At 41.5% G+C, this 13220-nt stretch overlaps 1 protein-coding gene across 9 annotated transcripts in view; it reads right to left on the minus strand.

Annotated features, from left to right (window-relative positions):
• The window catches only part of LOC132882001 (protocadherin gamma-A10-like), a 180925-nt gene that overhangs the window by 111714 nt on the left and 55991 nt on the right, over positions 1–13220 (minus strand). The window contains exon 1 of one of the 9 annotated variants that reach the window (XM_060915157.1): positions 9356–11794. The exons of 7 other annotated variants lie outside the window; for them this stretch is intronic. In XM_060915157.1, the coding sequence (XP_060771140.1) occupies positions 9356–11794 (2439 nt within the window). Of the gene's footprint in view, positions 1–931; positions 3371–9355; positions 11795–13220 lie in introns of those variants that run through there. One more of the 9 variants, XM_060915156.1, reaches the window with a different exon arrangement.

Here is a 13220-nt window from a genome sequence, read left to right on the forward strand (position 1 = left end):
TTGTACATATGTCACATTTGGCACTGGCTTTCATTTTGCTTACTGCATTGATGCTCCTCACAATATTACTACTGTACACTATACAACTTTGGACACAGCTACTTTGCTGCACATGTTTCCTGTTTTGCACTGTTTGCACTATACAGTACATTGCTCTAGTCATTCCTCTTCTCTGGAGTTAATATTGCACTGGCAATTTCACATTCACTCAGAGGATTTGTGCATATGCTGTAAGCCTATATTCACTTCATATATGTCCATATAAATATATTCATATTTCATATGTTCCTATGATATCTTCTTTTAAATTGTATTTTATAATTTATGCTAAATATGATGTTCATTCTGAACACTCTTACTAGCACTCTAACTTTTTTTATTACTGCTATAATCTGTGAATTTCTGTCTGTGATTAAAAAGGTGAATGATTGATCGGTTCTAAACAATTGGTTCAATTGGTTCTAACAGTTATAATTAAAAGTATGAGGAACAATTAAATATCCAATCAAACGTGACATCTTTTTAGACAGTGAGGATTTCTGAGACAACAAATTTGGTTTTCACCCTGACAAATTCCGGTATACGGCACTACTGCACTGATAATGAAGAATTCACAAGCAGATGATACATTTGCTAAATATTTGCTGTTGCATTGTGGGGCAGATCTGGCACTCGAGAATGGCAAAAGGATTAGTTTCGATGAGATCACTCTCCACAAAAAGTAATAATTAAATTTATACTAAAATGCAACAGGAAATTGTCTTGAGAGAAATTAAATACAAAGAAAAGTCTACCTTATTAAAATGTATATACTGACTACAGATAAGACAGTAATATAAGCCAGAAAAATAGTATTTTGTATTTCATATGTGAGGTATCAGAAAACTGCCCATATCTTTGCGTGTAGAACTATTTTTACTGTAGCTCTCACCTGATCAGAGGGCTCACCAACTTTCTCTCTTTGCGCATGCGTAAGTGTCTGTGTTCCGCTGGAGTCCAGACTAATGATGCTCTCAGTAGGAGGTCTGGCGTATTTCACATCACTCTTTCTAGAGTCAGTGGTTCTGTAACCTTCATAATTGTACATGTGCTGTAAAGTTCCTGTTCCTCCTACGTCTGCGTAAAGGGGTGGATAATACGGAATAACTGGCAGATTGGCACCGGATTTATAAAACATCCGCTCACGCCTCCATCTGTAGCATTTCACTGACAGTATAGTTATGATGGAGACGATAAAGAGGAATGAAACCACAGCCAAGGCCAGCACTAGATAAAATGTCAGGTTGTCGTTGTATTCCTTGTCGTGCGTAAAGTCAGTGAACTCGGAGAGCACTTCAGGGAAAGTGTCCGCCACCGCCACGTTCACATTGACTGTAGCTGAACGAGAGGGCTGTCCGTTGTCCTCCACTACAACAGTGAGTTTCTGTTTCACAGCATCTTTATCAGTGACTTGCCGCACGGTTCTGATTTCTCCATTCTGTAAGCCCACTTCAAACAGCGCCCTGTCTGTCGCCTTGTGCAGTTTATATGAGAGCCAGGCATTCTGTCCAGAGTCCACATCCACAGCCACCACTTTAGTGACAAGATAGCCCACATCTGCTGAACGAGGCACCATTTCAGCCACCACAGAGCCACCAGTTTGGACCGGATACAGAATCTGAGGCGCGTTGTCATTCTGGTCCTGAATAATAATCTTCACACTCGCGTTGCTACTGAGAGGCGGGTTGCCTCCGTCCTGCGCTTTGACGCGAATATTGAACTCTTTTGTTTGCTCGAAATCAAAAGCTCGAACAGCAAGAATCTCTCCGCTCTCTGCGTTCACTGAAATATAAGACGAAGCAGAAACTCCGTTCACAGAAAGATCTTCCAAAAAATAGGAAATGCGCGCATTATTCCCAGAGTCTCTGTCCGTTGCTGTCACTGCAAATACAGACACTCCAGGTGAATTATTTTCCATCACATAAGCGGTGTATGAGTGACGCTGGAAAACAGGGGCGTTGTCATTTACATCCGATATTTTAAGCCTCAGGGTTTGATTTGTAGATAAAGGTGGAGATCCTTCATCTGTAGCTGTGATCGTTATATTGTATTCAGAAAACATTTCACGGTCTAAAATACGGTCAGTGATTAAACTATAGAAATTAGAGGATGTCGCTTTGATGCGAAACGGCAGATCTGAATTCACTGAGCATTTAATCTGTCCGTTTTTCCCGGAGTCCAAGTCTTTAATATTTAGGATTGCAATAACAGTCTCCGGGGCGGAATCTTCAGGGATCGGACTGAAAAATGAGATAACACTGATAACTGGGGAATTATCATTAACATCAATAATATCAATCAGCACTTTACAGGCATCAGTTCGTCCGCCTTCATCTGTAGCTTCCACTTTTAATTCATACTGTTTGGATTTTTCATAATCTAGGATACCTTTTACATTTATTTCCCCAGTGTCTGAATTAATATTAAATATTTCTATGGCCTCTTTCCCGGTGCTTCGTGAAAATGAATAGGTAACCTCTCCATTAGACCCTTTGTCCTTGTCAGTAGCACTGACTGTCACTACTACACTGTCTTTCGGAATATTTTCTGATAAAGACACTCGGTATATTGGCTGACTGAACACAGGAGAATTATCGTTTGCATCAAGAACAGTGACAGTTATCTTAACTGTTCCAGATTTCTGAGGAGTTCCACCATCAAATGCTGTCAAAATTAAATTATGCTCTTCTTGTTCCTCTCTGTCTAATGGTGTTTTTAAAACCATCTCAACATATTTACTGCCATCGTTACGTGATAATTCTTTCAGAGTGAAATGATCAGTGGGATTAAGGGTGTATCTCTGCAGTGTATTCAGCCCGACATCAGGATCATGCGCACTGTCTAAAGAAAAGAGTGACTCGAGTGCAGCAGATTCCTGGATCTCAATAATGATTTCTTTTCTGTCGAAAGCAGGGGCATGATCATTAATATCTAGTATTTCTACATCAATTCTATGCAGCTCCACTGGATTATCTAGAATAATCTGAAAATGTAAAGAGCATGGAGAGACTTGAGCGCACAGCTCCTCTCTATCTATCCTCTCTCTCACTATCAGAGAGCCTTTATCCACATTCAGACCGATGTACTCACGACTGTCCTCTGTAAAGATCCGCGCTCGGCCAGATTTCAGTCTCTTTACATCCAAACCGAGATCCTGAACGATATTTCCCACCACTGATCCCTTGTTCATCTCCTCGGGAATAGAATAACGGACCTGCCCGTGCGCAACGGCCATGACAAAAGCAAATCCAAGCAGAAGCATCGTCAGCCATGTCGAAACGCGGGCAGTAGAGTCTCTTATCCGGGCATCGAGGGAACAAAGACCACACATGTTACTGGGACTCAAAATTCGACCCAATTAAGACTCAAATAAAAAACAGACTGAAGTAAAAGACTAAACATATATACAAAATAAAAGGCAACACTTCATCAACGATGTTTTTTGCTCAAGAGACAGGACCAAGTGAGGAAAAATCGTGTGTGCATGCGGTCAGACTACAGGGGAGGATCCAGAATGAATATATAAAAACTGCACACCCTGACCAACAGCGTCACTCAGAGTCATATAAGATTATTACACCTGGTCATTGGTGAAATTTGCTTAACTCTACATTACTACATATCACGTTTAGACGATTTGTTTTGTTCTTGAGGATCACTGAAGATTAAAAGGTACATCTGAAGTCCTTCCTGAGGACATTCTCCAGTCCTCCAATCCCAAAACATAGTATTAATTTGGGTATCCTGGGACATGAGGTAATTTGGGCCATATAAACTTAACAGCATTTTTTTTTGGGGGGGGGGGGGGGGAGAGCTGATAAGTGAAAGTCAAATGGTATGCTCTTAAGTCCTTGCAGTGAAACTTCTTAATGGAAATAATATGACGTAGTTCATCTTACATCATATAAGGGGGTGTGGCTTGCTTGAAACTGGACATTGACACCAAAAAGCTTGAAGAAGGACATTTTTTCCATCAGGTTATAAAACTGTCAGGACTAATATATTCAAAATGTTTATGATGCATATATAGGGAAGATATACTACTGTCAAACAATAAACATAATGTGACTTCAAAGCATGTATAGATGTTTATAATTTAGTACATGTCCAAAAACTCCCAAACATATGTGTAGTAACCTGGTTCAGTAACATTCAGTCTAATCAGGGGAGTGTTAAAAGACAATAAGTGGAGACTGGAAGAATGAAGGGATATAATGCATGCATATATGAAAGAACCAATATGATTCAAGAATTCACTGATTAATATTATTTGCATTAAACACTGTTCTTTATACATCTTAAGGAGCAGGAGGACAAGAGAAACTATGACATATAAATCAATACTTTTGTCTTCTACAACGTATGCATGGATTTTTAGTGTGTGTAGTGTTTTATACAATTTTATACAATACAATATATATATATATATATATATATATATATATATATATATATATATATATATATATATATCAGTAGCGGCTGGCTTTTGTAAAAGTGAGGGAGGAAGGAATGCTTGGTTGAAGGTCACGGGCCCCAATGCGACCGCACCTGCTGGACCGGCTATAGTTACACGCACGGGTTGAGTTGATAATAGTTGAAAAACCTATCATTTTAACGGGGTGTGTACACTTTTTATAGCTGCTGTACACATTACTTTCAGGTGTTCAACACATCTTTCTCTTTCAAAATTCTCTCAAAATCTTCCGTATTTAATGAAGCAAACCTGGCGGCCATGTTTGTAGCTCAGCCCATGGAAGGGTTTTGCAAGCAAAACATTCACCACGTCCTCTGTTTCCATTACTTTATTCATAGAATATTTATAACATAGTCAATCCACTTCCACCTCGCCGTTCTCACTCTGACTGCCGAAGTGCCCGAGTCACCGGATCTAGAAGTTAAGTTTGATAAGATAACCCCTCCCCCCAGGCAGCTAAGGCCTCTACTTATTGGTTCATTGCGCAACTAGGGCTGCAGCCTATTGGTTGATATTTTGTAGCACTTGTCAGATCTCTTAGCTAGTCCCACCCTCTTAGAGGAGGATTTTCCTCCTCTCTCTCATTGAAGTCTATGTTAACCACGAGCCGCCAGTGCCGGAGACTGTTTGAATCGGAGTGAATGGGAGCCGAAGGGAGGAAGATCCTCCGTGCAGTAATTTCTAATAGCGAGCGATAGGGGGTGCTAATGTAATTTCACCCAGAGAAACAAATATAATGTACATGTCGTATTTGGCAGTAAAATAGTAATATTCAAGGACAGCAATTCATTAAATTGGTCAAGACAATTTCAACTTTTTATTCTTAGAATTTTTAAGGAGGATCTTCCTCCCTCTCCTCACTGGAGAAGCCACCTGTGATATATATATATATATATATATATATATATATATATATATATATATATATATATATATATATATATATATACTGTGCAGCAACAGTAATCATGGAGATGCTTGGACACAAGGTGGGCTCGGGACATAACAAACAGTATCCACCATGGAAGAGACGATTAGAGGCCAAGATAAAGGCAGCATGGAGAGAAGTTAGCCAGCTAGCTGAACTACAGAAAGGGAACATGGTGAATAAAGGGGCACCCAGGAAGTACAACTCACTCTCCATACCAGAGGCACTCGAAACTGCCAAACAGCGACTAACAGCTCTGGCCACCCGGTTGAAGAGATACACCCAGGAGGGAGAGGCCAGGAGAATAAACAAGCTGTTCTCCACTGAACCAGCCAAGGTGTACTCTCAGTGGCAGGGGAACAACAACCGGTCAGACCCACCAAGAGCTGAGGTGGAAAAATACTGGAAAGACATATGGGAAAGAAAGGCATCACACAACACTGATGCCCAATGGTTAGTGGACCTAAGAGCTGACCACAGCAACCTCCCAGAACAAGAACCAGTAACCATCTCAATGGCAAATGTCCAAGAAAGAGTGTCAAAGATGAAGAGCTGGACAGCACCAGGCCCTGATATGATCCATACGTACTGGCTGAAGAAGCTAACTGCACTCCATGAACGCCTAGCAGCACAGATGAACCAGCTGCTGAGGGATGGAACCCACCCAGAATGGCTAACCCAAGGCAGGACAGTCCTAATCATGAAGGACCCCCAGAAGGGACCCATCCCATCCAACTACCGGCCAATTACCTGTCTCTGCACAACATGGAAGGCCCTGTCAGGCATCATTGCGGCAAAAATGAGTAAGCATGTGGCTCAATACATGAGCGAGGCACAGAAAGGAATTGGCAGTAACACCAGAGGAGCCAAGCACCAGCTACTGGTTGATAGAACGGTTGCCCAAGACTGTAAGAAGAGACAGACCAACCTGTGCACTGCCTGGATTGACTACAAGAAAGCCTACGACTCAATGCCACACACATGGATACTGGAATGTCTGGAACTGTATAAGATCAACAGGAACCTAAGGACCTTCATCCAGAACTCAATGGAAATGTGGAAGACAACCCTAGAGGCCAACTCAAAACCCATTGCCCAAGTCAACATCAAGTGCGGCATATACCAAGGAGATGAGCTATCACCACTGCTGTTCTGCATAGGCCTGAACCCCCTCAGTCGGATCATCACGAAGAGCGGCTACGGGTACCGATTCCGTAGTGGGGCAACAATCAGCCACCTGCTCTACATGGATGACATCAAGCTGTATGCCAGGAACGAGTGAGAAATAGACTCGCTGATCCACACCACCCGGATCTACAGCGATGACATAGGGATGTCATTCGGATTGGACAAGTGTGGCCGGATGGTATCAAAGAGAGGCAAGATGATCTGGACTGAGGGGATTGACCTACCAGAGGGCAACATAGGTGATATCCAAGACAGCTACATGTACCTTGGCATCCCACAGGCTAATGGAAACCATGAAGAGGCCACAAGGAAGTCAACCACAGCCAAATACCTCCAGAGAGTAAGGCAGGTCCTGAAAAGTCAGCTGAATGGTAAGAACAAGGTCCGAGCCATCAACATGTACGCACTACCAGTCATCAGATACCCCGCTGGTATCATAAACTGGCCAAAGGAGGAGATAGAAGCCACAGATATCAAGACTAGAAAGCTCCTCACCATGCATGGAGGGTTCCAACCCAAGTCCAGCACCCTGAGACTATACACTAAGCAGAAAGAGGGAGGCCGAGGGCTAGTGAGCATCAAGACCATGGTCCAGGATGAAACATCGAAAATCCGAGAATACATCAGAAAGATGGCCCCAAAGGATGAACTGCTAAGTGAATGTCTCAGGCAGCAGAACCCTGATGAGAGTGCAGAGGAGGAGGAGGAACAGACAACCTGGAGAGACAAACCCCTACATGGCATGTACCACCGTCAGATAGAGGAAGTGGCTGATATCAAGAAATCCTACCAGTGGCTGGATAATGCAGGACTGACAGACAGCACAGAGGCACTAATCATGGCAGCACAAGAACAGGCCATAAGCACAAGAGCCATAGAGGCCAGGATCTACCAGAGTAGATCAGACCCAAGATGCAGACTGTGCAAAGAAGCCCCTGAAACAGTCCAGCACATAGTAGCAGGGTGTAAGATGCTAGCTGGATCAGCATACATGGAGAGGCACAACCAAGTGGCTGGGATAGTATACAGGAACATCTGCAACCAGTATGGAATAGAAGTACCCAAGTCCCAATGGGCCAGACCACAGAAGGTGGCTGAGAACAACAGGGCCAAGGTTCTGTGGGACTTCAGCTTCCAGACTGACAAACAGATCCTGGCTAACCAACCGGACATAGTGGTGGTGGACAAAGAGCAGAAGAGGGTGGTGGTGATAGATGTGGCGATCCCAGCTGACGCCAACATCAGGAAGAAGGAACATGAGAAACTTGAGAAGTATCAAGGGTTGAAAGAGCAGCTGGAACGGATGTGGAAGGTCAAGGGTTGCGTGGTCCTCGTGGTAGTGGGGGCACTTGGGGCAGTAACCCCCAAACTGGGAGAGTGGCTCCAGCAAATCCCAGGAACAACATCTGAAGCCTCAGTCCAGAAGAGCACAGTCCTAGGAACATCAAAGATACTGCGCAGAACCCTCAAACTCCCAGGCCTCTGTTAGAGGACCCGAGCTTGAGGATGACATGGATCCCCCCCCCCCGCCGGGGGTGAGAAGGAGATTTTTTTTTTCTCTGCTAAGCTTCTACTTCAAAAATTTTAAACTGTTGCATCATTTTTGTGGTGTTTGAAAATAATTTATTTTATTACATTAAAAGGCTAGTCATAAATTTGGAAAATATTTACAATTAGTGAAACAAATATTCTTTTTTCTGTATATCAATTATGTAATGTTACTGAGTCTAGCATATTAAATTGAAGTAAATCTTAGCTAATCTAGTCTGATCATACAATATTAGAACATTTTAATGCATTAGGTGAAGAATTTTTCAAGGTCTGTAGACATACTAATAAAAAATGACACAAATAATGTTTTAGAAGTGCCACTAAAGACTATATGAAAGGCAAAACCACAATGAAATTACGTGTCCCACATTTCCAAACCTGCTGGGCTAAACAACTCACAATCAGATTAAAAATGGTACTGTGTCAGTCTTGAAGAAATGAAAACCATTTTCTTTAGAAGAGAATGCAAACTTTTATCCTTCCCTTGCAGAGAGTCAACATATGAAGGAGTTCAGAAATATATGATGTGCTGTACTTTTTATAGCAAAAAAAGGTGGAAATTCAAAAAATATGACAGTATATCTAAATGAATCCCTACTTTACCTGCATTTTTTTTGTTTTGATTTTGATATTATTTTATTATTACCTATGTTATTTCAGTTTTTTTTCTAATTTAGTGGCTTTTTACGTGTTCTTTTTTTTAATTCAGTGGCTTTTTAAGTGTTCTTTTTGCAAATGCTGTTTTGCTTTATTGTTTTCTGTTTGTTTATTCATTGTTTGTTTACATGCTCGAAATAAAGATGAAGATGAAGATAAAGATTTATTCAGAACATTCAAGTATATGTTAGAAATACCCAGTATTATGAGAAAAAAAAATCTTTCTACCCAGCAAACAAATTAAAATATATTAAATATTTACCCTGATATGAATATATTGCTCACATTGATACCAATTTAGACAGAATAAACAACAATGGTTCTTGCCCTGGAAGGGGGATTAATCAAAACACTGTGCATAAACAAACCACACGGCATGGAATATATTCATTTCACATAATAAGTCGAGAGTTTTTAAACAAAAGTAAAATAATGGGATTGTACCAATATGACACCAAGAAAACAATAATTAAAAAAAAAACCGTCACACGAACAGCTATTTCAGTAATTCTCACCTGATCAGAGTCATCATAAGATTTCCTGCCCTGCGCATGCGTGATTGTCTGTGTTCCGCTGCTGTCCAGACTAATGATGCTCTCAGTAGGAGGTCTGGCGTATTTCACATCACTCTTTCTAGAGTCAGTGGTTCTGTAACCTTCATAATTGTACATGTGCTGTAAAGTTCCTGTTCCTCCTACGTCTGCGTAAAGGGGTGGATAATACGGAATAACTGGCAGATTGGCACCGGATTTATAAAACATCCGCTCACGCCTCCATCTGTAGCATTTCACTGACAGTATAGTTATGATGGAGACGATAAAGAGGAATGAAACCACAGCCAAGGCCAGCACTAGATAAAATGTCAGGTTGTCGTTGTATTCCTTGTCGTGCGTAAAGTCAGTGAACTCGGAGAGCACTTCAGGGAAAGTGTCCGCCACCGCCACGTTCACACTGACTGTAGCTGAACAAGAGGGCTGTCCGTTGTCCTCCACTACAACAGTGAGTTTCTGTTTCACAGCATCTTTATCAGTGACTTGGCGCACGGTTCTGATTTCTCCATTCTGTAAGCCCACTTCAAACAGCGCCCTGTCTGTCGCTTTGTGCAGTTTATATGAGAGCCAGGCATTCTGTCCAGAGTCCACATCCACAGCCACCACTTTAGTGACAAGATAGCCCACATCTGCTGAACGAGGCACCATTTCAGCCACCACAGAGCCACCAGTTTGGACCGGATACAGAATCTGAGGCGCGTTGTCATTCTGGTCCTGAATAATAATCTTCACACTCGCGTTGCTACTGAGAGGCGGGTTGCCTCCGTCCTGCGCTTTGACGCGAATATTGAACTCTTTTGTTTGCTCGAAATCAAAAGCTCGAACAGCAAGAATCTCTCCGCTCTCTGCGTTCACTGAAATATAAGACGAAGCAGAAACTCCGTTCACAGAAAGATCTTCCAAAAAATAGGAAATGCGCGCATTATTCCCAGAGTCTCTGTCAGTTGCTGTCACTGCAAATACAGACACTCCAGGTGAATTATTTTCCATCACATAAGCGGTGTATGAGTGACGCTGGAAAACAGGGGCGTTGTCATTTATATCCGATATTTTAAGCCTCAGGGTTTGATTTGTAGATAAAGGTGGAGATCCTTCATCTGTAGCTGTGATGGTTATATTGTATTCAGAAAACATTTCACGGTCTAAAATACGGTCAGTGATTAAACTATAGAAATTAGAGGATGTCGCTTTGATGCGAAACGGCAGATCTGAATTCACTGAGCATTTAATCTGTCCATTTTTCCCGGAGTCCAAGTCTTTAATATTTAGGATTGCAATAACAGTCTCCGGGGCGGAATCTTCAGGGATCGGACTGAAAAATGAGATAACACTGATAACTGGGGAATTATCATTCACATCAATAATATCAATCAGCACTTTACTGGCATCAGTTAGTCCGCTTTTATCCATCGCGTCCACGTTTAATTCATACTGTTTGGATTTTTCAAAATCTAAGACACCTTTTACATTTATTTCCCCAGTGTCTGAATTAATGTTAAATAATTCTATGTCTTCTTTCCCGGAGCTTTGTGAAAATGAATAGGTAACCTCTCCATTAGATCCTTTGTCCTTGTCTGTAGCACTGACTGTCACTACTAAACTATCTTTCGGAATATTTTCTGATAAAGACACTCGGTATATTGGCTGACTGAACACAGGAGAATTATCGTTTACATCAAGAACAGTGACAGTTATCTTAACTGTTCCAGATTTCTGAGGAGTTCCACCATCAAATGCTGTCAAAATTAAATTATGCTCCTCTTGTTCCTCTCTGTCTAAAGGTGTTTTTAAAACCATTGCAACATATTTACTGCCATCGTTACGTGATAATTCTTTCAGAGTGAAATGGTCAGTGGGATTAAGGGTGTATCTCTGCAGTGTATTCAGCCCGACATCAGGATCATGCGCACTGTCTAAAGAAAACCGTGAACCTGTGGCTGCAGATTCCGGTATTTCAATATTGATTTCTTTTCTGGTGAAAGCAGGGGCATGATCATTGATATCCAATATTTCTACATCAATTCGATGCAGCTCCACTGGATTATCTAGAATAATCTGAAAATGTAAAGAGCATGGAGAGACTTTAGCGCACAGCTCCTCTCTATCTATCCTCTCTCTCACTATCAGAGAGCCTTTATCCACATTCAGACCGATGTACTCACGACTGTCCTCTGTAAAGATCCGCGCTCGGCCAGATTTCAGTCTCTTTACATCCAGACCGAGATCCTGAACGATATTTCCCACCACTGATCCCTTGTTCATCTCCTCGGGAATAGAATAACGGACCTGCCCGTGCGCAACGGCCATGACAAAAGCAAATCCAAGCAGAAGCATCGTCAGCCATGTCGAAACGCGGGCAGTAGAGTCTCTTATCCGGGCATCGAGAGAACAAAGAAAACCCATACTGTAAAGACTGTAAGCTCCACACGATTCAGAAACCTTACTAACGTCTTAAATACTCAACAGTACTGAAAAGCAATACTTCAGGGATGTTTCCTGCATTAAAGATAGGACCAACTGAACGTACAGTCCCTATAAATGAAATCACAGTACAGGGGAGGATCTAAAAACAAGCATTCATAAAAACTGCACACCCTGACCAACAGCGTCACTTAGAGCACTAAAGAAATATTACACTCGATAATACAAGCCATATGTACTTACTTCTGGAGCCAGAAATTAAAAATTATGAATTCGTGACAGCTCTCTTTGGCTGGTATTGAAAAAAAAAGTATTTCGATATGACATACCCGGATGTAAAAATATAAAAACACTTCAAAATCTTGCTGAAACAAATATTAAAAATATATTAAAATATTAACAGTATTTTCTATTTTGAAAATGCAGAAACACTTCATGCAAAGAGATTAATAAGTACCATTAAGCCTCCACATTTAGAGAAAAGTTCAATTTAGCACGATTCTTGGGGTTGTCCCTCTACAGAATCCCATTAATGTCCTATGGCAAACAACTCTTTCTGACACTTACACAAAGGATTCCAAGTAAAACCTCTTTAGAAACATAAAAAAACCTTAGATTGAGGTGGCTGACACCTTCAGATACCTTGGTGTTAAATTGTGACAACAAGCTGGAATGGAAGGTCAGCATTAAGATTGTGTACCATCACAGGATGAGTAGACTGTATGAGTAGACAAAGCCCAGGTTCTTTAATGCTTCAGCACTTTGTTGGAGATCTTCTTCCAGTCTGTTGCATGTGCTTTCTACTTTGAGGCAATATGCAGTATGCTGGGGATTCAGCATTAGAGCCGAAGACACAACAAAGCTCAGTAAACTGATAAAGAAGGCTGGCTCTGTTCTGTCCTGCTCTCTGGACAGTTTTGAGGTGGTTGTGGAATGGAGAACATAAACCAAACTATTATTCATCCTGGACAGTGTATCACGTCCTCACACACCCTATTGGTCAAACAACAGATTACCTTCAGTAAAAGACTCATTCAGCTCCACTGTAGCAAGTAAAGGTGCAGGAGGTCGTTCTTACTATCAGTGATCACCCTGTACAGCAAGTTTTCACTGACCCAGGACATTATGGTGCACTCAAGCCCGAGAATAAGCTCATTGTACATATGTCACATTTGGCACTGGCTTTCATTTTGCTTACTGCATTGATGATCCTCACAATATTACTACTGTACACTATACAACTTTGGACACAGCTACTTTGCTGCACATCTGTTTCCATACCTGCTGTTTTACACTGTTTGCACCATACATTGCCCTAGTCATTCCTCTTCTCTGGAGTTCATATTGCACTGGCAATTTCACATTCACTCAGAGGATTTGTGTATATGTTGTAAACCTATATTCACTT

Source organism: Neoarius graeffei, chromosome 2 (genome assembly GCF_027579695.1).
Source record: "Neoarius graeffei isolate fNeoGra1 chromosome 2, fNeoGra1.pri, whole genome shotgun sequence".
NCBI classification, from domain to species: Eukaryota; Metazoa; Chordata; class Actinopteri; order Siluriformes; family Ariidae; genus Neoarius; species Neoarius graeffei.